Genomic DNA, 25,225 nt, shown 5'->3' with positions numbered 1-25,225 from the left:
CAGTCTGCCCCAGTCCATTCTCCTGGGCCAAGTCAGGCATTTACAAGCTTCCAGCAATGTAGGACAGAACCAGGAAACTCACCGAATCTGAAATCAGTTTGGTTTCTATCACAGAAAAGCAGTTTGCCTTCAATTGACAAGGATGTACAAAATGTGTGTCACAGAAACACCAAGTGAGCAAAGCTGGTTTCTGATGAGGAGCTTATCAACATGGATGTGTATTTCTTTGCAATTCAGCATGGAGTATAATCCTAAAGTAACCTGTAACATCTAAGTAGTCTTTGCCATATTTTAGCAAACTAGGTTATAAACTCAAGTAGTTCCTGACCTTTGGTCAGGAAGGCAGGCAGATGATTTTTTTTTCCTTTAATTATTTCCAGGTCCCTCTGGGGGGTCTGCAGCATGTGAACATCCATCAATAAAAAAGCATTTATTAAAAGTTGGTCATGTGCCAGGCAGTCTGCTAGGCACTGTGGATACAAAGACAAAACAACAACAACACAGTCTTCAGCCTGTAAGGAACTTTCATTTTATAGAAAATAATATGTACAACATATACACACATATAAGTATATATAAAAAAATTATATATAAAAGTATATATACAATAAATTCATACCAGGGCAGTTTGAAGTTGAAATGTACCCTATGTACTCAAAATGGCCATGGAGTCTTAGGAATTGGCTTGTGCCCTAATACAGGTTTAAGAAATCTTGTAATTTGAGGATATTGAATGACATGGAAAACAATAACTCAGGCCCACAATCAATGCTGTGTAGATTGGGTACTTAAGGCTGTCCTAGGGGGCAATCAGAATGTTCCCTAACAGTTAAATTTTGGTTATGCATGTTAGCAGAGGAGTGGCACAGATAATGTAAAGAGTAGAAAGTACAGAAATTGTTTATTAGGGATGTATATGATTTTTAAATAATAGGCCTGCATATTCCTTAGGCTAATACAAAGTTTGCATTTCTTGAGCATATACTGGCTGAAGAGTAGAGGGAGACGGCCTGAAAAACTGTGGTGTAGCAGGGAGAAGACACCTCATACGTAAAAGAGGAAACGGCTAATTCACAAAATGGTCAAACATGCTAATAATAGTTTTTTTCTTTAACTGAAGTAATTTCTTGACACCTGATAACTTTACTCTGAAATACACTATTACTTAATCACAAATTTTGAGGGCATTTGTTTCCTCAACTATAAAATGAGGTGGCTAAACTAGTTTCTGCCAGTCCTAAATCTGACATAGTCCCATTCTATTACTTCCTTTTTGCCTAGTTTATATCTTCAATATCATAGGATAATAAAGATTCCTCCAGAGGTAGCATGGCATTGAGATAAAATGCTGGACTTAAGAGTCAGAAGACCTAGGTTTGAATACTGCTTTATACTTGCTATTATGCTATAAGGACTCCGGTGAGGTCACTTAATTTCTCATACCCTAAATCTTATGGACTTCATATGTAAATTTCTTTATTTGTTAAATTGAGATAATAACACTTGTACTGCCTAGTTCACAGGGTTTTGATTCTACAAACCTCAAAGCACTACATAAATGTGAGTTATTATCATTGGTGTCTCCATAGACTCACTAATAAACCTTTTAAAAAATATTTTTTTCCTGAGTAAACAATTCATATCCCTGTCATATTAGGTACATAAAATCTAATAAAAAGTTATAGCTCTAGTAAATTATTAACCAAAATACTGGGCCACTTACTAGTTGTGTGACCTTAACCAAGGGAGAGTCAGATAACATTTCTAGACCTCAGCCATCTTATTGGTAAAATGGAAAAAAATGCTGCCTTACTTGCCAAGGGGCTGGGCTAGATGATTTCTTGACGTTTCTTCTAGCTCAGAGATCTTATGATAAAGAGGATGAAAAGATATTAAAGGATGTTTAAAGGAAGTTAAATTCTAACTACTAAGTCTGAGGCAATTCAACCTGAACTTTCCAGCAAGAGGTGGATGTGGTTCACAAGACTTTCTTTTCTGGTACTTAAGGCTGTTTTAAAACAAAAGAAAACACTGCTTTTAACTGGCTCCCAATGAAACAGTATAGAAGACTGATGGCATGCTGTTTAAAGCGAGTTTGTCAAGTTGTTTAGAGAGGCAGGTTCTTCTTCTGGAATTCAAAGACAGAACTTTGAAGACATTTATAAATGTAGGAGCAATATGCTTTGTAGTTATACTTCTTTAAACGCTAGGAATTTCACTTTAAATAGATGAGTATTAATTAAGAATTTTGGGGTTGAAAGTCTAAAGTTAGGCTTCATTTCTCTGTCAAAAATTCTCTTAGAGTACTAAGAAGGGCATGGGACTCAGGCCCCCAGTCTGGCAAGGTACTACATCAGACGATTTCTAGTTGCATAGTTTCCTGTTATAGTTTTTCTTCAGTCATTTTATTGCTACTGGTTTCATCCTCATTGGAATAGTTTCCTGAATCATGATTGTCTTGCTTATTGCAAACATCATTTTTTTCATTTTGATTTGTTTCTTCTAACACAATGATATTTGCTTTTTCAATAATACAACTTTCTGTTTGCTCTTCTGAAGTGACAAGGAGATTTTTCAATGGCTGATCAGAAAACCACTAATGAAGAAGAAAAACAGAAAAAAATTAATTTAACATTATTAAGTTAATATGGTTGTCAAACTATTCCTACTACTCTTTTTTTAGGCATATAAATTAAAAAATCCTAGAAGCTTTAACTAAATTAAAGAAATGGAGACTAGAAAGCTTTAAATAATCTGTATTATACCACCTACATTTAGGATCTCAGTTAAGCATAATGAAAAGGGCTGTTGTCTGTTTCCTGAAATCAGCATTCCATTTTTTATCTCTGTGCCTTCTTATAGGACTTCTGCCATTTCTAGAAAAGATGATGCTAATGCTAACAGCTTTTTTTTGATTCTTCTGGTATTCAGGGTTCTCTGTTCTTCAAGTTTCATTTCTTAAACTGTGTACACCTGTGTATATATTACACTGAGGGTGGTGGGGTGGGGTGTAAATTCCTGGAGGGCTGGGTTTGTTTTGTCAAAATTTCGGGGCACGAGTGGTCACTTGTTTCCTTCTACAGGTTTCTAACTACAGGTTGTCATGAGCAACACAAGGGCAAGGAAACTACCCCCAAATGAATAATAAATGTTTTATACTTGTTTGATGTCCTTTTTGGCTGTGAATATCTTTCCCTTGCTATGGCTAAAAAAACCCCTTTCATTAACTTCTATGAGTAATTCATTCTGGTCCAATCTCAAACCTGAATAATCAGGATGGCCAGATTCAGGACTGGCCTATTACAGAAGTGAGGATACTAAGGGTACAAATGGAGGCATTAGCCTCGGCAATGACGAGGGCCTCTTCATACTCTGAGACGGAAACAAAGGTGAAGAGGATGAGAGAAGATTTAGAGTGTGGAAGAAGGACAGCTTCTGAAGATCTACTTCTCAAGTAAGGTAAGAGGAAAGACCATCTACTAAGAGAGGGGGGATGGCATAAAATTGTCTTCTCTGAGAGGAGGGATTATTTAATTTTTTTCTTTGTATTTTCAATGTCTAATACAACACCTTACATATGCAGCTAGAGCTTATTAAAGTTTGCAAAATTCTTTGTGAACTGAGTTGGAATGTTTGGAACTGTTGCTTTGGAAAATGTGAGAGGGTCAGCCAGAGAAGAATAAAAGTGTTGCTGTGTTTCAGTGAAGGCCCAGTTGAGATGAGATAACATGAGCTTGTAGCAGACCAACTCTACATGGTTGCATCCCTTAGATGATGGGGATTACCTAGGAGTGAGGATTAGTGGGGTGTGAATAGCAGGATAAGAGGGCAAAGGATTCAAGAATGGAGTATAGAACCTTGCTGAACTAACTTTAGGGTCAAGATTGAAGGGAGCAAAGCAAGGGAGATAGATCAGGCGTAATGGACTAGGACAACAGGGAATGACTACAGAAGTAGAGGTAAAATGTAGATGGAAGAGATTTAGGAGCCGAAAGGAAGTATAAAAGATGGTGATCAACAAAATGAATTTTAAAGGTGGTGATCAGAGGTGTCTAATTAAGACTGCTCCTGTAAAGTAGAAACAGAGCTCACGGGATTTAAGAAGGTTCATTAACACTATGTACCAAGATAAGGTCAAAATGGGTGCATGATTAGACAAAGTGTGACACCATAAGCAAAACAGAAGAACAAGGATTAGTCTGCCTGTCAAAACTATGGGGAAGGGAAGAATTCATACCAAACAAAAGGTAGAGAGCATTATGAAATGTATAATTTTGATTATATTAAATTAAAAAGATTTTGTACAAACAAAACCAATGCAACCAAGATTAGATGGAAAGCAAAGCTGCGAAACAATCTTTACAGCAAGTGTCTCTGATAAAGGCCTTATTCCTCAGATATGTAGAGAACTGAGTCAAATTTACAAGAATATAAGCCATTCACCAAATTGAAAAACGGTCAAAGGATATGAACAGGCAGTTTTCAGATGAAGAAATCAAAGCTATCTATAGGCATATGAAGAAATGCTCTAAATCACTACTGATCAGAGAAATTCAAGTTAAAACAACTCTGATGTACCACCTCATACCTATCAAATTGGCTAATATGACAAAAAAAAGAAAATGATAAATGCTGGAGAAGATATGGGAAATTGGGACACTAATGTACTGCTGGTGGAGTAGTGAACTGATCCAACCATTCTGGAGAGCAATTTGGAACTATACCCAAAGGGCAATCAAACTGTGTATACCCTTTGATCCAACAATACCACTATCCTAAAGAGATCATACAAAAGGGAAAAGGACCTACATGTACAAAAATATTAATAGCAGCCCTTTTTGTGATGGCAAAATATTGGAAACTGATTGGATGCCCATCCATTGGGGAATGGCTGAAGAGATTGTGGTATATGAATGTAATGGAACATCATTTTGTAATAAGAAATGATGAACAGGTAGATTTCAGAAAAACCTAGAAAGATTTGTAGAAACTGATGCAAAGTGAAATGAGCAGAATCAGGAAAACAGACACAGTATTGGCAATACTGTGTGATGATAAAGAACTGATGGACTCTGAATGCAGATAGAAGTATACTTTTTTCACTTACTTTATTCTTTTTTGTGTTTTTTTTCCTTTTGTTCTGTTTCTTCTTTCATAACTGTGACTAACATGGAAATATGTTTTACATGAGAGCACATGTATAACCTATATCAAATTGTCTATCAGTCTCGGAAGAGGGGAGGGAGAAAAATTTGGAAATGAAAATCTTGTAAAAATTAATGCTAAAAATTGTCTTGACGTGTAACTGGGAAAAAAAACACTACAAAAAATAAAAACAAAAGGTACCATTAAAAAAAACGTTCATTGAATTGAAGGCCACTAAGGGTCAACAGCATTAATAATGAAGTTCATAAGGGCTGGGATAGAAAGCAAGTCTGTGACCTGAGTATTACACTCACTAATAAAGGAAGATAACCTTGTTGGTGTCATCACCTGACCTCAGGATTCAGACATGGTGATAGAATCTAAAAATCAACTAATATTTTCCCCAAGCAAATGAGTATTTACAAGTTTATTTTAAACACATAGATAGTATATTTTATAGTAATGATAGAGACCTAGATGTATCCCAGTCCTTTCATTAGTTATTTCACAGGCATGAGTATGATTATTTATTGTTATTTCATTTCCACAACATGTTTCAAAAACTTAAAATAGCAAAAATTAAGTGCCATAGACTTCAATTTGTCAGAGGAGTGTGGTATTTGGTAGTAAATCCTGCTTTATGACTTCCATTTAATCATATGTATTATATCATTTATATGTTTACTGCAACTTAGAGGAAATGCACAAACTAGCCCATGAGATTTTCTGCAGTAAATCTTAAATATTCTATTGAATTCTAACATTATACAAGTTTTAACATCTTTTTCTTGAGGGATTATAATTCTGTACATTCTGCATCCCTTCAAAAGAAGAAGAAAAAAGTGCCACATACCTCATCCATATTTGAAGGAGGTTTGCAGGATGGATAAAAAACATATTTTACCAATTTCAGTAGTCTTTTTAAACAATAAGCTATAACAATCAGTCCCACGATAAATATAAAGCAAATGACTATAATCCAGGTTTTTTTCGGTTCATCTGAAAAAAATGGAATTCAAAGAAAATGAATTTAATAAGTGGCATTCTAGGCAGAGAAAAAAGTGAGTCATATACACACATATCTGTCTAATTGCTGCCCTTTGTCTTCTATTCTAGGCATTTTTTAATATACTACCATTATCACCCTGTGAGCCTTGCCTTGTAACAAATTTAATGGGTGCTTCCCTTTGCCCTCAAAAAACGAATAAATCTGTAGCATTCCGGTTGAACAGAGAGATCTATAGGCGGCTGGTTTCCAGTCCTGCATGACTCCTCTACTGAGAATTTCCTAGTTGGCTGACTAACTATAAGAGTTGACAGCACTGGTACTTATTATACCTAGTAGAAGATGGAGAGGCTTCCAGTCAGCCTCCTGGATACAGACTTTTTCTAACCCAACATAATTCCAGCGGAACTGTTGCTCCTCATATGGAATAGGGACTCAACCAGTTAGGTTTGTACTATGGTTGTTGGAGGCCTTCCTTTAGCATTTACTTTGTGAATTTTAAAAGGTCTGGAGAAAATCGAGCATCAGAATCTTCCACCAATAAACTGGTGCTGTCCCTGGGGCAGCATTGGTTAATGCAAGTGAAAAGTGCTGGCAGCAGATAATTTAAATACTCCCTGGAGAGAAGCTTCTAAAAAGATGATCATTATTGGCTATGTGATTGGACAGTGTCCAGGCAGAGGTAAAAAATGAAACCGCTAAAGCATCTTTGCTTCTGGTTCAGAGTATGAAGAGGCCCTTGTCATTGCCGAGGCTAATGCCTCCATTTGTATCCTCAATTTCCTCACTTCTGTAATAGGCCAGCCCTGACTCTGGCCATCCTGATTACTCAGTCTTGAGAACGGACCAAAATGAATTACTCACAGAAGTTAACAAAACGAGTTTATTTAGCCATAGCAGGGGAAAGATATTCACAGCCCTCTTCATACAGAGGCAAAGGTTAAGAGGATGAGAGAAGATTTAGAATGTGGAAGAAGGAAGATGGCCTCCAAAGATCCACTTCTAAAGTAAGGTAAGAGGAAAGGCCATCTACAAATTCTTTAGGATTAAATCAGTCTCCAATTTTTAGACCTTTCTTCATAGGTCTTTTATGAAACACAGTCTGAGTTGTGGTTAATAAATGTGTTTGTTTATGAAGATTTATTCTCTAATAAATGGTCTATTTTTATGAAAATGCCATATACAGCTGAGAATATGCATGTTCTTTTCCCATTCAACAGTAACCAGATAGTTATATCTATTTTTTCCCCCCTAAAATTCTATTCATATCCTTAATTTAGCTTAGTGCATAGCACAGTGCCTGGAACACAGTAGTTACTTAATAAATGTTTACTGACTGACTGAAGGTCTTGTTTTATCTTTTTGTTAATTTGGTTAGGTTTAAAAAGGATGCATTGAAGGGGCAGCTAGGTGGCACAGTGGACAGAGTACCAGCCCTAGAGTCAGGAAGACCCAAGTCCAAATGTGGCCTCAGAGACATGATGCTCACTAGCCCTGTGATCCTGGGCAGGTCACTTAACCCTGATTGCCTGCATTGAAGTTCCCAACCACCAGTTTTACCATCAATTTCTTCCTGTAATTTGCTTAACTTTTCCTTCAAGTACTCAGATGCCATGCAATTCAATGACTACATTAAATACTGCTATTAACTCATTTCTATGCCTTTATGTATAATGTAGTTTCCCTGTTTATCTCTTTTAATTATGTCTATTTTTGCCATTGTCTTCTCTGGCATCATAATTAATATATCTGCTTTCTGAAATTCATATGAAGTACAACAGATTTTGCCCTAGCCCCTCATTTGAACACAATATGAAGGAGAGTGAACTCAATGTTAAGATGAGCACACATGCTTGTGCCCATACACAAACACAAAAACACAGAGCTGGGCACAGAAATAATAGCACTCAACAGGGAAACAGGAGGGAAAGGCAAAAACAATGAGGGAGGGTACATTAAGGGAAGGATTAGTTCTAAGCAAAAGAAGCTAGGGAGAGTCGATTCCAAAGCAGGGGAGGGAGAGAGAAGGCGGGAGAGAGGAGGAGAGGGAGAGAGAGACAGAGACACAGAGAGAGAGAGAGAGAGAGAGAGAGAGAAAAGAAGGAAAAGAATTTGTGACTGGGTTCTGGGTGAGGGAAAGAGAAGATGAAGAGGAGAGCCAAAGTAGTCTGGCAGAAACTAGGTATGGACTAACATCTCATACCAGAAACCAAGATAAATTACAAATCAGTACATGACTCAAGACATAAAGGGCAATATAAATTGGAGGAGCAAGGAAAAAAATCACCTGTCATAGCTATGGAGACAGATAAAGGAAGAGTTCATTACCCAAAGAGAGAAAAGATCAAAGAAGGAAAAATGGACAATTTTGATGAAATAAAATTTGAAAGTTTTTGCACAAACAAAACCAAATTTAGCTAAAATTAGAAGCAGGCAAATAGGTATAAATCTTTGTGGCAAGTTCTCTGATAAAAGTCTCACTTCTATGACATAGAGGGAATGGACTAACATTTACAAAAATAGGAGTCATTCCCCAAGTAATAAATGGTCAAAGGACATGAATAGGTATTTTCCCCCTTCTCCTGTCTGACTGCTTCTCAGTTTCCTTTGATGGATTTTCATCCAGGTCAAGCCCATTAACTGTGAGTATCCCCCAAGTCTTGGGCCCTTTTCTCCCTCTATTTATTTAACCTAGTGACCTCATTAACTCACATGGATTCAATTATTATCTCCATGTATATGATTCTTAAATCTATTTATCCAACTCTACCCTCTAGTCTCACATCTCCAATTACTTATGAGACATCTCAAACTGGACGTCTCCTGGACATCTTAAATTTAATATGGTCAAAACTGAACTTATCTTTCCCCTCAAAAAGTTCCCTCTTCTGAATATTCCTAATCCTGTTAAGGATATCAGAATCATCCCAGTCACCCAGGCTCAAAACCTAGGTATCATCCTCAACTCTTTACTATCTCTCACTTCCCCTATCCAATTAATTGCTAAGTCCTGTTGATTATTCCTTCCTAACATCTCTCATATATGCCCCCTTCTCTCCTCTGACAATGCTACCATCCTGGTGTAGGTCCTTATCACCTCATGTCTGGACTACTGCAATAGCATGCTAGTAGCTTTCCCTGCCTCACCCAGTCCAAACTCCACTCAGCTCTCAAAGTAATCTTCCTACAGTACAGGTCTAACCGTATCACCCTCCCTCACATTCAATAAATTCCAGTGGCTCCCTATTTTGTATTGTCTAGGATCAAATTCAAAATGTTTTGTTTGGCTTTTAAAATCCATAACCTGATACCTTCCTACCCTTTCCAGTCTTCTTATACTTTACTCTTCTCCATGTATTGTATGACCCAGTTACACCGTATCTCCTAACTTTGTGCATTTTCATTGCCTGTCACCCAAGTCTAGAATTCTGTCCATCCTCACCCTCCGCCTTCTGGCTTCCTTCGAGTCTCTGCTAAAATCCCACCTTCTTTAGTAAGTCAATCTCAGTTTCCATTCCCTGAAAAAATGCCTCAAATTCATCCCATATATATCTGGTTTGTACATAGCTGTCCGCATGTTGTTTTTTCTTTTAGGCTGTGAGCTCCTTGAAGGCAAGAATTGTTTTGCCTTTCTTTGTATCTTTTGTGCATTTAGCACACTGACTGGCACATGGTGGGTTACTAAGCTCAATAAATACTTATTGATGACTTGGAAAAGCAAAATATGTACCTCAAAATTGGGAATGGTTGAACAAATTATAGCATATGGACACAGTGGAAGATTATTGTGTTGTAAGAAATGATGACTATGAAGAAGTCAGAGACACAGAGGAAGACTTATTTGATATGATACAGAATGAAAAAGTGGAACCAAAGAACAATATACACTGTGATTAAAACTATGTAAATAAAGTCAACATGGAAAATTAATAAAACTCTAGTTAAACAGTCAATTCAAGTACCACGCTACAAAGTAAAGGGAAATAACTCTTCCTTTTTTAGCGATCATTTAACTTTGGAGATAAAAGGATATATTTGGGTAAAGCGTATGTTGGTTTTTTTTTCATTTTTTCTCAAGCTTCCCATGGCTCCCCCTCCTCTTACCCTCTCTGCTGAGAACACTGCCTAGTGTTTTACTAAAACAAATCGAGGGCATTCCTCATGTGATCTTGTTCTTCCCTCCATCTTGCATCACCCAGATGCCTCATGCCACTATCTTCTGCCTCCTTCACCCCTGTCCCACATGAAGAGGTGGCTCTAAACCTAGCCACGGCAAACCCTTTCCACATGGACAAGTGATCCCGTTCTATCCTGTTTCCACCAACAGACTGACCCCTCTATCATCACCACTCTTTCACTGATCTTCAATCTGTCCCTGTCTACTGGCTCCTTTCACACTGAAAGATATAAAGAAAATGTTTGTTTCCATAAAGTTGAAACAATCACTAGAAAAATAACTAAGTAAAGCAAAGAAGAACCAGTCTTATCTTGTTTTGTTGGTAGAAGTCAGTAAGTAGGACAAAGGTTAAGCTTTACTTAAGAGTGTGCTCATAAATACTAACTTCTTCACCTCTGGGTGGGGTTAAGCACGTATGATGTATGTAGGAGGAAGAGGGACATGTCAAGGAGTAGATGTGTTATCAGGCGTGCTGGAAAGTTGTATACTCTGGAGTACTCAGCCAATGAGGAAACACAGGAGGGACTCTACGGCTGGGATTAGAAATAAATAGTTGCTTTGGTGTGTGTGTGTGTGTGTGTGTGTGTGTGTTAGGATGCCCACTTTTGCTACTGCGTAATAAACTGGGCTTTTAACTTCATCCTTCCTGAGTCCAAATGAGTTATTTCTCATAATACTGCCTACAAACATGCCCATATCTTCTCCATCCTCACAAATCCCTCACTTGATCCATCCATCTCTATCATTTCATATCTCACCTGCCCTTTGTGGCTAACCTTCTTCAAAAGGCTATCTACAACAGGTACCTCCACTACTTTTCTTTTTTTTTTTAAACAGTATTTTTTCCCAATTATATGTAAAGAAAATTTTTATCATCCATTTTTACAAGATTTTGAGTTCCAAATTTTTCTCTCTTCCTCTTTCCTTTCCCCTCTTCCTAAAATGGTAAACAATTTGATATAGGTTATATATGTGCAAGCATGAAAAACATATTTCCATATTAGTCACAGTTGTAAAAAAAAAAGCAACAGACCAAAAGGAAAAAAAAAACATGAAAAAAAAAATAAAGTGAAAATAGCACGCTTCAATCTGCATTTGGAGGCCATCAGTTCTTTATCTGGATGCCTCTACTATCTTTCTTCTCATTCTCTTTTTAACTCTCTGCAGTCTGGCTTCTGACTTCATCATTCCACTGAAACTCTCTAAATTTAACAATGATCTTTATTTGCCAAATCCAATGGCCTTCTCTCAAATTTCTTATCTTCTCTGCAGCCTCTGACACTGTCAATCACTGTCTTCTCGATACTCTCTTCTCTCTAGGTTTTCTGTACATTGCTCTTTCCTGGTTCTCTTCCTACTTATGTGACTGCTTCTTCTCTGTCTCCTTTGCTGGATCTTCATCCAGGTCATGCCTACCTGTCCTGGACCACCTTCTCTTTTCTCTCTATACTATTTTATCTGGTGATCTCATCAGTTCCCACGGATTTGATTAACATCTCTATGCAAATCCCAGCTTTAACCTCCAGTCTCACATTTCCAACTGCCTACTAGACATCTTGAACTAGATATCCCATAAATATCTTTAACTCAATGTTTCTAAAACTGAACTCATTACTTTTTCCCCCAAACCCTACCCTCTTCCAAACTTCTCTATTACCGTCAAGGGCACGAGCATCCTCCCAATCCCCCAGGCTTACAACCCAGATGTTGTCCTTGACTTCTCACTAACTCTTACTTCCCATATCAATCTATTGTCAAGGCCTGTCAATTTCACTTTTGCAACATCTCTTGAATGTACCTTTTTATCTCCTCTGATACTGTACTCCATTCCATTGCAGACCCTTCTCATACTCTGCTTATGGTAATAGCCTGCTGGTAGGTCTGCCTGTCAGTCTCCACCCACTCTAATCCATCCTCCATTCAACAATCAAAGTCATTCACCTGAAGCAGAGGTTCCCAAATGTATTTGGCCTACCACCCCCTTTAAAGAAAAAAATTCAGCACCTCCCTGGAAACCTACTTTCTTTAACCCCTTAACAGTTTTTGTTTTGAAATTTGCATAATTTCAAAAAATATAAAACATTTTTTAAAAGAAATGATGTATCTTAAATTTAATAACTTATTTTAAATTTGTGGGTTTTTTCCTGCATTGAAATTTTGATGATGCAATATTGTGGTCAAGATGTCAATATCTGTGTTAGAGTAACAGCACAATTTGGTGGATTTGGAACTGGATGGATTATCATATGTACAGTTGTCATTAATGGGTTCATATCAGCTTAGAGGGAGAGCTCCTGTGGAATGCTCCTGAGACCTATCTTTGGTCCTACACCATTCAACATTTTTATCAGTGACTTGGATTAAAGCAGAGAAGGCATGCCTGACAAATTTGCAGACGATATGAGGGGGATAGCAAGTATGACAGATGACAGAATTAGCATCCAAAAAGATCAAGACAGGCTAAAATGATGAGACAAATCTAACAAGAAGAAATGTAAACAATCACAGAATCTTAGAGTTACACGGGATTCTTGGAAGCCATCTAGTCCAAACCATACCCGAACAAGAATACACACTGCAATATGCCTAATAAGTGGTGATCCAGTCAGTCCTCAAAGACCTTCACTGAAAGATCCTAAGCCTGTCTAGATAGCCCTACATCAAGTGTAACTTTGCCTCTTTATATCTTCTACAAACTGATCCAAAGTTCTGCCTATGAAGTCAAGAAAAACACGTTAAATCCCTCTTTCACGTGACAAGTCCTTCAAATACTTGAAAATGGATCTCATTCCCTTCCTTTGAAAATCTTCTCTTCTCCAGGTCAAATAGCCTCAGTTCCTTCAACCAATCTTTATACATTATTGTCTTCAGCCCTTTCACAGTCCTGAATACTTTCCCCATGTGCTCTCTAGCTTATCAATGTCCTCCCTAAAATATGGCACCAAGTATCACCTCTTAATTGTTGGACACTATGCCTCTCTTAACATAGATTATAATAGTAATTTAATAGGGATAAATGTAAAATTTAAAAAATCTTCTTAAGTTAGGATAAGGAAGGGTGGCTAGATAATATTCTTATGAAAAAGATCACAGGTTTTAGTGGATTGCAAGTTCAGTTTGAGTCAATGCTATGACAAGATAGACAAAAAAGTTAATGCTATCTGAGGCTGTGTTAAAAAGCCTCTTAGTATGCAGAAAGAAGATTTCCACTGAAATCTGTCCTAATCAGAGCACATCTATATCAATGTTTTTAGTTCTATGTATCATATTTAAAGATAGACATTGGTAAGCTGAAAACTTGCTGACTAAAGATCATACTCTATAAGCATTAGTTACCAGAGACTTTAACTTGGAGAAGAGAAAAACTGCCTGGGGGTGGGGGATTAGGGCATGATAGCTGTCTAAATATTTGAAGAGTTGTCATGTAGAAGGGATTAGGCTTTATTCTTGACTCCTGAGGGTAGAATTAGAAGCAATGAGTGTAAGTTACAGAGAGACAGCTCTAGGCTTGAAGTAAAGATAAAAATTCCCCAAAATGAGTGCTATCCAAAGTGGAGAGTGCTAATTTAGGAAGTAACGGACACTCCTCATTGGAGATTATTAAGCAGAAGTGAGATGATCACTTCTTCGTGATCTGCAGAAATTCTTGGTCAAGTCCATTCAAATTCAATCCATTCATTCTGCTTGAATGATTTACTCTGCATAGAAAATAGCTATATTGTGGCAGCTAGATGGCACCAGCCCTGGAGTCAGGAGGACCTGAGTGCAAATCTGGCCTCAGACACATCACATTCACTACCTGTGTGACTCTGGGCAAGTCACTTAACCCCAACTGCCTCACCAAAAAACAAACAAAAAACCCCCCAGCTATATTGCTTATAAACTTAATATGCCCTTTAAATGTTTTCTACATGCACAGTCTATATTTCCCAAAGAGATTCATATTTTATTCGTATCCTAAAAATTAACACAATTTTTCAGAAAGATCTTAATATGTCCTCATATATTCTCAGTCAAAAAAGTACACTGGTCTCTAACTTATAACTAATAGAGATAACAGTTTTAAGGAAAACAACTGTCTAAATAGCACTTACAATTACCACTAGAGGCAACACAATGAGGCTAAGAAATCCTATATGCTGAAAAGAACCAACAAAATAATGAAGTGATAAACCAAAGTATCTTAATTATATTAAGAAAAAATATGCATGAGATTTCAAAGAGCATATTTGATTAAGTTGGATACTAAGAATTTATGAGAGGAAAACAAAAATATGTGGACATTAGTTTCACTGATTAACACAACGGAGCCAACCACAGTTCCAGTGGACTCATGAGGAAACACACTATTCCCTCCCTTCCCCAGCCAGACAAAGAGGTGCTCAACTCAAAGTACAGACTGAAGCTATTTTTTTTTTTTGATGTGGCTAACATGGGGATTTTGCTTAAGTATATATATTTGTAACTGGTTTTATTCTTCTTACTTTTTCAATGGGTGGGAGAGAACTCGGAATAGAAAACAAAAGAAAACAGACTTAAAAAAAGAAAAAAAGAATATGGAGTTCAAAACCCAAGCTCATGTTCATAAAGCATTTGAAAGAGTTCTTACATAACTATTTAATGACAGAAAAAATGACAAAACAATTTCATAAATGTATCTTGAAAAACTACCTAAAAGAGTTACACTATACCTGGTGTTGTGTATTTGAAGGGAGGATAAAAGGGAATATTTTTATAGTATTTATCAATAATCTAAAACTGTTTCTGTTCCATGAGACAGTGGATCCCTTTAAGTATTTGAGTAAAATAATTTTTATCAAGTTCATTTGCTATAGAGATATGCACAAAAAATCTCCACTGACCTGGTGTTATCTTACTGCATTCAACATTACTAAATTGAATGCTTTTGCTGCTCTTTTCATTGTCAAGAAGTGCTCTGACCTTGAAACAATACAGAGTCAGGGGCTTCAAATCAGAAACTTCAAATAATTTCTGTTTTACTATCATTTTGTTCTGTAAAGAAAAAAAGGGAAAAATTTACACACACACTTTAATATAGTAGTCAACTCTAAATTATGAGGATGTGAAATATCCATTTTGTGGCTAATTTACGTCAAGTGTTTAATTCCAAACTGACCTCTACTTAGCACTCAGTTTGGAGTCAGAAGAACTAGGGTCTAGGTACTTTATCACTGATGAGTTCAAAGGCCTTGGGACAAGTCACTTAACCTCTCTGAGGCCTCACTTTCCTCATCTGTAAACTGTAAACTAATTATAATTGTACAGCCTACCTCCTGGGGTTGTTGTGAAGATCAAATATATAAAGTGCTTTATTATTATTTACTTCTGGTCTTTCTGCCCCTGAACTAGGTAATGGGTGCTCAAGAAATGCAAACTGCACAGTTTGCATATAACTACTAAGGTGAGAAGTTAAATCTGTTACTGCCAAAAAATAAAATTATGGAAACTAAGTTATATTGATCTTTGAAATACATCATCTTCTACTAGTTTGGATTAATCCATGCTATTGTTCCTTTTCTCAAACATAGCTAATTGACAGCTGACTAATTCTAAAGTGAAAGATGTATGCTACTGAGCAACGATGACAGTGGATTCAGAAGATAAAGTGACTACATCTCTTAGAACTGCTCAGACTTGTAACAGGAGGTAAAAAAGAAACACACAAACCAAATTTACTATTCTTACCTATCAGCATCTTCAGAGACTGCTTTTATGATTCCTATTTCATACAGGAAAAGCAATCTGGGGAAACAGATTAAGTAATGTCCTATACTATCTATGGTACCATCTCCTCTAACATAATTAACTGAGTTAATTGTATAGCCTTAAAGTTAGGCGTTACTCCAAATTTAAAACTTCAAATTGTTAGGATATAAACTCAATGAGATTAGAGATTGTTTCATTCTTTATATTTGCATTCCCAGGCCCTGTACAGTACCTGGGTATACAGTAGGCATAATATAAATGGTGGCTGGTTGATTTCTCCAACTCAATTAATCTAGTGTTAAAATGAACCTCATGAACCTCTTCAATTGGAAAACAGTATTCATGTTTTTACCTCAATATTTGAAGCATTTTTCCAGTAAATAACTTCATAAATTAATGGATAATCCTGGCTCATTGGCTTTTTTTCAGATTCTCCTGGAACACTAATGTAGACAGAAAGTGAGTCCTTATGGGGTTTCACTATTATGCTTGGAGGACCTCTTCTGGCTAGATATATTTTATGGAGAGAAACAAAATCTAATTAGAAAAATAAAACTTAAAAATACTCACATCAATAAAGGAGAATTATAACATGTATCTGCTTACTATGTATTCTAGTATCAAATTTTCTCTCAGCAGACCAAAGAGATGTGATAGTTCCGTTTGAAGCTTGTACACGCAGATAATAAATTCCATCTGTGGTGATTTCTTCTGAGAAGTCACAGTGTCTACTTATGATATGTTTACAATCAGATATAGTTTTCCATTTATCTGAGTAGTCACTTGGAATTCTTTTATAATAGCCCCTGTAAGACAAAATGTAATTTACTTTTAAAAACGTTCAACAGTTGCAGAATTAAACACATTAGACCTTATAAAATTTAGAAATAATTTTACTTCTATCACTCAAATTTATCATTTAACAGTATGAACAAATCAAGAGTCCATCAATCAGATTTTTAAATGCTCTTGACAAGATACTCCTGGTATATTTTCTGAATATGTCTGAAGTGCTGACCATCTAGGAGACATACAAAGTTTATACAAAGACATCCTTACCCTTAGGAAGTTTATAGGTTATTAGGGGCAGGGACAATGATTCATAAATAACTATTAATATGAACTAAAACTTCAGTCCATTAGAGGTACACAGTGCATTTTCTGACCACCTCAGTATACAAAGATTTCGATATTCAACTTTTATTGCATTTATGACCTATGTCACTTTCCTTGGAGTTTAAATTAAATTAATAAACTATTTTATGTAAATTGTATCTACCACTCATTGCATGGCCAAACCCTCAGAAACACCTCTCTCTTCAATGGCTCTATTATTAAGCATATTAAGGGTAAAACTTAAAGCACATAACAAAAAACCATCAGCACCAACTTTCTAATCAGTTTGTATAATTACATTTGAATACAAGTGAAGTTTTATTTCCTTTCTGTAGATCCCTTCTTAGATCATTTAACTTCGAGGAATGATACACAGAGCTTGGGGGTGATGACTTCTTTTCTGATTCCTCTTTTCCCTACTTCCTTTCTTTTGATTCGCCATTCTAGATCTTTACTAACCCTTCTTTTCCTTGACTCATTTCATTCTCTTTTCTCTTCCCCTTTCCCTTAATGTTTCTCTTCCCTCTTCATTCTATTCTTTCCCCAACATCTATTATTGCTGTTCAGCCAGCACATTTTTTCTTGAGTTTCCATTTAAGCTTGGTTCCCACCCACTGGTACTTGGTTACTTCTCCTATAGGCTAGCCAGTTGTCAGCTAGCAGAAGAGATTGCTTTCTCCTTCCCATCTTTCCTTAACCTTTCACTCAAGACCACATAAAGTATTTAGGAAAACAGGAAGGGTAACGGCTTCAAATAATGATGTGATAATTATAACCAATTTAAAAGGATTTCATGGAAAAAACAAGACTTAAAATTTTAAAAGTAAAAAAGACATGGTTTAGTGGATGATGTCAATCCAGGTTGGGGAAATAACAAGTGAAATCAACCAGATTGTAGATAGGGAGACTTAGGTTAGAAAATAAAGCATTAGGAAGAACAACATGATATACATAGACAAGGAAAGTGAATAGAACAGGCTTGTTGAACTTACAGGAGATACTGAACTTGAAAGCTCATGTTTTCATATGGATAATCCCATTTTAGAATATAGTTATTTACAGCATCAACTTCTACATTTTCTGGACGAGGTAATTTATGTTGAGCTAGGTCAAATAATATGTAAAAAAGTTAGATTTTTGCTCTGGCAAAATGATATATAGTGCTAACAGCTCTAGTTCACTTTGACTATTTAGCAAGGTATACTGCTTAAACAATTATCAAAATGTCATAACGCAACAATATTAAAATACTTTTAAGGTGGCATTTTATAGAAGGTTTTCTAAAAACAAACTATCTTCTTTCTGTGGATTGGGAAAAGATAAACAGCAATCTATTTTACTACGGATATTTTTTTTTTTTGGCTAGGCAGTGGGGTTAACTGACTTGCCTAGGGTCACACAGCTAGTAAGTATTGTGTCTGAGGCTAGATTTGAACTCAGGTCTTCTCAAATCCAGGGTCAGTGCTCTACCCACCCAGCTGCTCCATGGATATTTCTTTAAGGGGAAAAAATCTTTGTCTTCTTTAAAAAACAAAAACAAAAACATTTTCTTGACAAGAAGCAGTAAATTAACTTCAGAAAAAAAATCCCAAATAGACTTTTAAAATTACGTAAATACTCTCATTATCTAGTGATCTTAGTGTTTTTTTTCCCCTAAAAATACATGTATATCTCCTAGCTGATCTAAAATGATTTCTTTCTTACCTGTAGTATTTATACAAAGTATTGGACTATAGGAACCACTTTTTTTCTGTATAGGTAATCTTGCTTGAACTTTTAAACAATAAGTAGTTTCTGGTGAGAGATCATTAATTTTATCTCCAGAATGAACAGTATAACGAGTTCCCTATAATAAGAGAGAAATGTATTCTTTTCAAAATAGAATCCAATTTTGGAATCTAATTTTTCACATGTTCTTCTATTTCTCATTCTTCTCAAAATCAACTGTATTCTCACATCAAATTTTTAGAAACCCAACTATTACTTACTTCTACACTTGAAGAGTTTTTCCAAATAATTAGACTGTAGGTAAAACTTGAGATGTGAGTAGCCCACATGCTACTATTTATTGTTCCTGGAGGAGAAATATTTATTATTATTGATGTATCTTCAGCTTCTAACTGTACTTCTGGAGGACCAATTTGTGCTGGAAAGGAAAAGCAATTTTTTTGGTATGCATACACATATACATAATCACATATATAACAATTCAATAATTTTATCAACATGATGAATAATTAATGAAAAAAAGGAAATGTGACCTATGGTAAGAAGATTATTTTAAAGTTATTTGTAACGAGGAAGTAACTTCTTTAGGTATTTATACTGCTATATTTTTAAGAAGTACCACCTGGCTTAGGAACTTCAACAGTAAGAGAATATGAGGGTCTTGGGATTAAGTTTCCAGATATGCTCTGGGCACATCAAAGGTGATTTAGAGTTCAGTTTTAGGAATAAATTACTTTCTAGCTAAAGCAACAAAAGAGGGATCCTTAGAAATAAAAATGCCAAGAACTACAGGTGAAAGGTTCTTCCTGGAATATTAAACATGACACCTCTAGAATCCCTGGACTGGAAAGTCAATACCAGAACCTCACTCCTAGTACTGGGTAAACCTGAAAGAATTTTGCATTTAATGTTAGGGTAGGTAATCTAGGGGTAAAGAGTGACCATAAATATTCTATAAAGTCTTGCTCAATACTCTAGTTTAAGAAACATTCATGTATCTTAGCTATAATAAACAAATATAGAAAGACAGATGGATATAAGTAAATAAGGGTAAGCTAGCTGTTTTCTAAGAATAAACTTCCTCCAATAAAATGACCTTTTAAAAATATCACACTTAATTTATGACATCTTAATAGTATCTGAGGTCACTCAAAGAAGTTTCCTTAAGATATAATTGTTCTCCATACAGTTTCTGAGATAACAGATGAAAGTGTTGATAAGCCCTCAGACATTTTTTAGAAGACATGTTCTACTTTATGCCCAAGTATTCCCTAACAGAATAATTACGTTATAGCAGAATAGTCTTTTACAAAAGCAATTTCAATTAGGAATTGCTGCATGACTACCTAATTTTGGAAAGAGATCAATGAGCAACTGAATTTCATGTACATATCAATAACATGACAATACTTTTAATCAAGAACTACAGACAATTTAACTCAGAACTGGCTCCTTACCTACTTGAAACGGTGCAAACAGGACATCATTACACCATGGTGATGTTTCTTGTCCTTTTTCAGATCTTATACGCACTCTAATTTTTTCAAATATATTTAAATTTGTTGAAGTAAAGTCACATTTGGTGCCAGTGACGTTTTGACATCCAATCAATTTGTTCCAATTGCTCATCTTACCAGACTTTATTCTTCAAAAAACAAAAACAACAAAATAAGCATCTATTAAGTACATCTATTTATTAAAATTAAGAAAGCTCTAACTTAAGTGTAGTCATGTTACTTTAGTAATGATTTCTATGAATTATCTGTACTGCTATCTATACACTAAAAATAAAGAGAAGACAATAGGTTGTTATGGAAATTTTTTAAAAGATCAATTCAATTACAATTACCCTTTAGATGATTTGCAAGATAAATCTGCTCACTACAAAATCAGATAAATCTGCTCACTACAAAAAACCCAATGCCTATAATGTAAGCTTATACACAAGGATTTAGAAGATAACCAGTAAAACATACTCTGGCAGTACAAATTTTCAGTTAGACTCAGTGATGCATCATGTATACAACCAAATTTTTAAAAATTATACCATTTCTAGTAACTAAGGTAAGCTGGATGTGCTCAAACAGGAGATGAAAAGATTAAACACTGACACCTTGGATGTTAGTGTGCTTAAATGCACAGGAATGAGTGAATTTAATTCGAGTGGTCATCATATATACTGGCAAGAATCACTTAGAAGAAATGGAGTAGCTCTCAGAGCAAAAGGGTGAGAAAAGCAGTACTGGGGTATAATCTCAAAAACGACAAAATGTTATCTGTTCGAATCCAAGATATACTGTTCAATATCACAGTAATACAAGTCTATGCTCCAACCACTGCTGCTGAAGAAGCTAAAGTTACTTAGTTTTACGAAGACCTACCACATCTTCCAAAAAAAAAAAAAAGCCGCATTCATCATAGGGAATTGGAATGCTAAAGTAGGAAATCAAGTGATAATTAGAATAACAGGCAAATTTAGCTTTGGAGTACAAAATGAAGCAGGGCAGAGACTAATAGAGTTTTGTCAAGATAACTCACTGGTCATAGTAAATACTCTTTGTCAACAACCCAAAAGTTGACTCTTTACATGGATATCACCAGGTAGTCAATATCGATAATCAGAATGATTACATACTTCGCAGCCAAAGGTGGAGAAACTCTATATAGTCAATTAAAATAAGACCTGGAACTGACTATGACTCAGATCGTGAGCTTCTTACTGCAAAATTCAGACTTAAATGGAAAATAGGGAAAAACAACAGGCCATATAAGTATGACTTAAACAACATTCCTGATGAATATGAAGTGGAAGTGATTTAAGAGATTAGATCTGATAGACAGAATACCTGAAGAATTATGGACAGAGGTTCACAATATTTTATAAGAAACAGCAACAAAAACATTCCAAAGAAAAAGAAAAGTAAGAAGACAAAATGCTGTCTGATAAGGCTTTACAAACAGCTGAGGAAAGAAGGAAAGCGAAAGGGAAAGATATACCCATCTGAATGCAGATAAGAAGGTTCTCTTAAATGGGTAATGCAAAGAAATAAAAGAAAACAATAGAATGGGAAAGCTAAGATATCTCTTCAAGAAAATTAGAGATACTGAAGGAACATTTCATGCAAAAATGGGCATAATAAAAGACAAAGATGGTACTGACTTAACAGATGTAGAAGAGATTAAGAAGAAATGTCAAGAAGCTACAGAAGAACTATACAATAAAGATCTTAACATCACCGATAACCAGGATGTGTGGTTACTGATCTAGAGCTGGACATCCTGGAGAATGAAGTCAAATATACCTTAGGAAGCACTGCTAACAAAAAGGTTAGTGGAGGTCACTGAATTCCAGCTGAGCTATTTAAAATCCCAAAAGATGATGCTGTCAAAGTGCTGCACTCAATATGCCTGGCAAATATGGAAAAGTCAACAGTGGACACTGGACTGGAAAAGATCAGTTTATGTCCCAGTCCTAAAGAAGGGAAATGCCAAAGAATGTTCAAATCACCAAACAATTGTACTCATTTTACATGTCAGCAAGTTTATGCTTAAGATTCTGTAAGCTAAGGCAGATTTCAGAAAAAGCTGTTAAGACTTGCATGAACTGATGCTGAGTGAAGTAAGCAGAACCAGAACATTGTACACAGTGACAGTAATACTGTGTGATGACTAATTGGATGGGGCAGCTAGATGATGCAGTAGATAGAGCACCAGCCCTGAAGTCAGGAGGATCTGAGTTCAAATTTGGCCTCAGACCAAACATTTGACACTTACTAGCTGTGTGACCCTGGGCTAGTCACTTAACCCCAATTGCCTAAAAAGAAATAACAACAACAACAAAAAAAAACAAATCATATGATGACAACAATGTGGGTACTGTGCAATACAGCATGTGAAAGCCTTCTTGTTTCCTATTAATACTCTCATCAAGCATGTCCTTAATTTGTGTATACATCATTCTCTTTTACTAGAGATTGGATGATGGACATAGAGGTGTTAGTTTCTTGGTTGTTTCCAGACCAGATTTGTTCTGTAGGTACTTAGTTTGATACAGATTCTCTTTCTGCCTTCATCTTTTTGAACGCTTCTTCTACTTCCTCATGCAGCTTAGCAGGTACAGAGGTAGAGTCCAAATGCAGTGATTCCTCCATTACCACTGATGAAAAAAGATTAAAGAAATACTGGCAAATCTTTTCCAATTTTCTTGGTCAACTTTTTTCGTCCCAGAGTGTTAGTAATACCCTAATTTAAATGTATACAGCTGAGTCTTAGCAACCCTTACTGGCCTTTCTATAATTTGCCTTCCAATATAGAGTTCTTTAGACCTTGGTTTCTAAAAGAGTTGTAACACAGCATTTTAGAAAAGGGGGAAAGACAGTTTTCAGACAGACATTTTATGTTCTTCAAACATATTTCCCAAACCTTTCTACCTACGTCCTTGCCCTGGAGGCCTCATTCATGAGGTATCTGTGCAGGACAAAGCTGGTTTCACAGAGAGAAGATGATTTCTAGATTGTGCAACTAACTGGGTTGACTGGGAGGACACTTGATATTCCCTCAGCAGAAACAGGCAAGTTAGGAAGAAGGTAGAAGGGCTCGGGAAAAAGAGAATGCATTCTGTTTTGGACATTTTAATTCTGAGATGTACAGAATAGAACATCCAGGTGGAAATTTCTAATAGGTAGTTGGAGAAGGGGGGACTACAGTTCAGGACAGAGATAAGAGCTGAGGATCTTTAAATCTTTTAATATTTTGTGTATATCAATGCTGTATTTGGTGTCTTTTTTCTTACATGACCAAATCACTTGTTTTTCCCATGATACATTTCCTGGATGCTATCTGTTACCTCCCTGGGCCTCAGATTTCTCATCTTTAAAATGAGGGAGTTGGACCAACTGGTCTCTGATGTCTTTTCTACCTCCAGATCTATGAGATCTATGATATTTTTTTTGCTCCTTTCTGTAGGTAGTCAACCTTGAGCAACCAACCATTGGAGGCTTAAGGAGTGAGAAAGAAAGCAAGGAGTGATAGAATAAATCCATAATAATTAAATTTAAATAATCAATAATTAACAAGTAATTAAATCAGCAGATACTTGAACACGCCCAAGAGCAACTGGTCTAATAAAAATTAGTCTTAGGTGTTAGCTAGGAGAATAATGGCTAGAGATAGCATGCTTAAAAAGTATTGCCACCTTCTGCAGGAAACTCTCCCTCTCTCAGGTTACCTTCCACTTACTCTGCATATATCTTGAATATACTGATTTATTGCTATGTTGTTTCTCCTTTTAGAACATGGGTTCCCTAAGGGCAGGGGCAATGTTTTGCCTTTCTTTGAGTTCCTAGTACTTAGAATTGACTGGCACACAGTCATTGTTTAAGAAATGCTTGTTGACTGACTACACCTGCCCTACCCTTAGAACCTTGAAAACCTTGATGTAAACAAATAAGATGTGCAATATTTTTTAAAGTTTCTTTTATAAAACTGCTCTATAGATTATTCTGATGAATATAGTCTAAGGGTTTCAAAATCTGAGGCTGTAATCGACATGTTTACTTTAAAAGACCATTTTCATCTATACGCTGCCCTGCCAAAACCTCATAATAAATGGTAAGTCAGTCCACAACATCAAGATTTTGGATAATCACTTATTCTGCAGGCACTGGATCCTCTCTCACCAAAGATAAGAACAACAAAGATAGTGTTGTTCAAGAAGACACTAGGATGCCAAAGCAGTGTGGCATATTTCTGTATGAAAAAACAGTAAAAATTAAATAAAAATCATAATGAAATAATATAATCTTACCGTTAAGATCCCAAAATTAAAGTGAAAAAACAGATCATCAAGGCATTAAGTATTACAACAGCACACATGCAATCAATAGCCATTGTAGGTCCGTGAAATAAAGACAAATCCTTAGGTATTTCTTATTTCATTCTTAAAAGGGAAACAGAAGCAACCTTTGCTGTATATAAATATATACAGAGGCATTCTGAACTTGTATTAGTAACAAGGTGAAAACAACCTTGATATTCATAACTTTAAGATTTAAACTTAGAAATCTTCAGATAGCCACAAATTTTTTGATTATTAATCTAAATATTTTTAGTCTGAACTGTAGTAACAAGAAACTGGTTCCTCTTTCCCACTATAGCTATTGAATGAATTCACTGCTACAGACAGGAAGCTGAGCCCAGAGGTTCTAGACTCTGCTGCTTACTGGTTTATTTCCATGGGCCCTAGGGAGCGTAATCAGGCAAGATTTAGGTGACTGCCCAGATTGTGTTTCCCTCAATTGTTCTTTTCAATTTGTTTTCCTGTGCAG

The 25,225-nt window shown here is 35.9% G+C and overlaps 1 protein-coding gene across 1 annotated transcript in view; it reads right to left on the bottom strand.

Moving 5' to 3' along the window:
• Positions 1-882: 882 nt before the first annotated feature.
• The window catches only part of IFNAR1 (interferon alpha and beta receptor subunit 1), a 41,067-nt gene continuing 16,724 nt past the window's right edge, over positions 883-25,225 (bottom strand). Inside the window, exons 3-11 of the mRNA XM_027875479.1 lie at positions 20,357-20,544; positions 19,160-19,317; positions 18,876-19,017; positions 18,164-18,275; positions 16,662-16,861; positions 16,408-16,562; positions 15,191-15,341; positions 5,999-6,144; positions 883-2,596 (exon numbers count right to left, since the gene is read on the bottom strand). Coding sequence (XP_027731280.1) covers positions 2,384-2,596; positions 5,999-6,144; positions 15,191-15,341; positions 16,408-16,562; positions 16,662-16,861; positions 18,164-18,275; positions 18,876-19,017; positions 19,160-19,317; positions 20,357-20,544 — 1,465 coding nt within the window. The 3' untranslated portion in view covers positions 883-2,383. The remainder of the gene's footprint in view (positions 2,597-5,998; positions 6,145-15,190; positions 15,342-16,407; positions 16,563-16,661; positions 16,862-18,163; positions 18,276-18,875; positions 19,018-19,159; positions 19,318-20,356; positions 20,545-25,225) is intronic.

This window comes from Vombatus ursinus, unplaced genomic scaffold, assembly GCF_900497805.2.
Source record: "Vombatus ursinus unplaced genomic scaffold, bare-nosed wombat genome assembly UNPS02014809.1, whole genome shotgun sequence".
NCBI classification, from domain to species: Eukaryota; Metazoa; Chordata; class Mammalia; order Diprotodontia; family Vombatidae; genus Vombatus; species Vombatus ursinus.
This window is presented reverse-complemented; position numbering and strand designations above follow the sequence as displayed.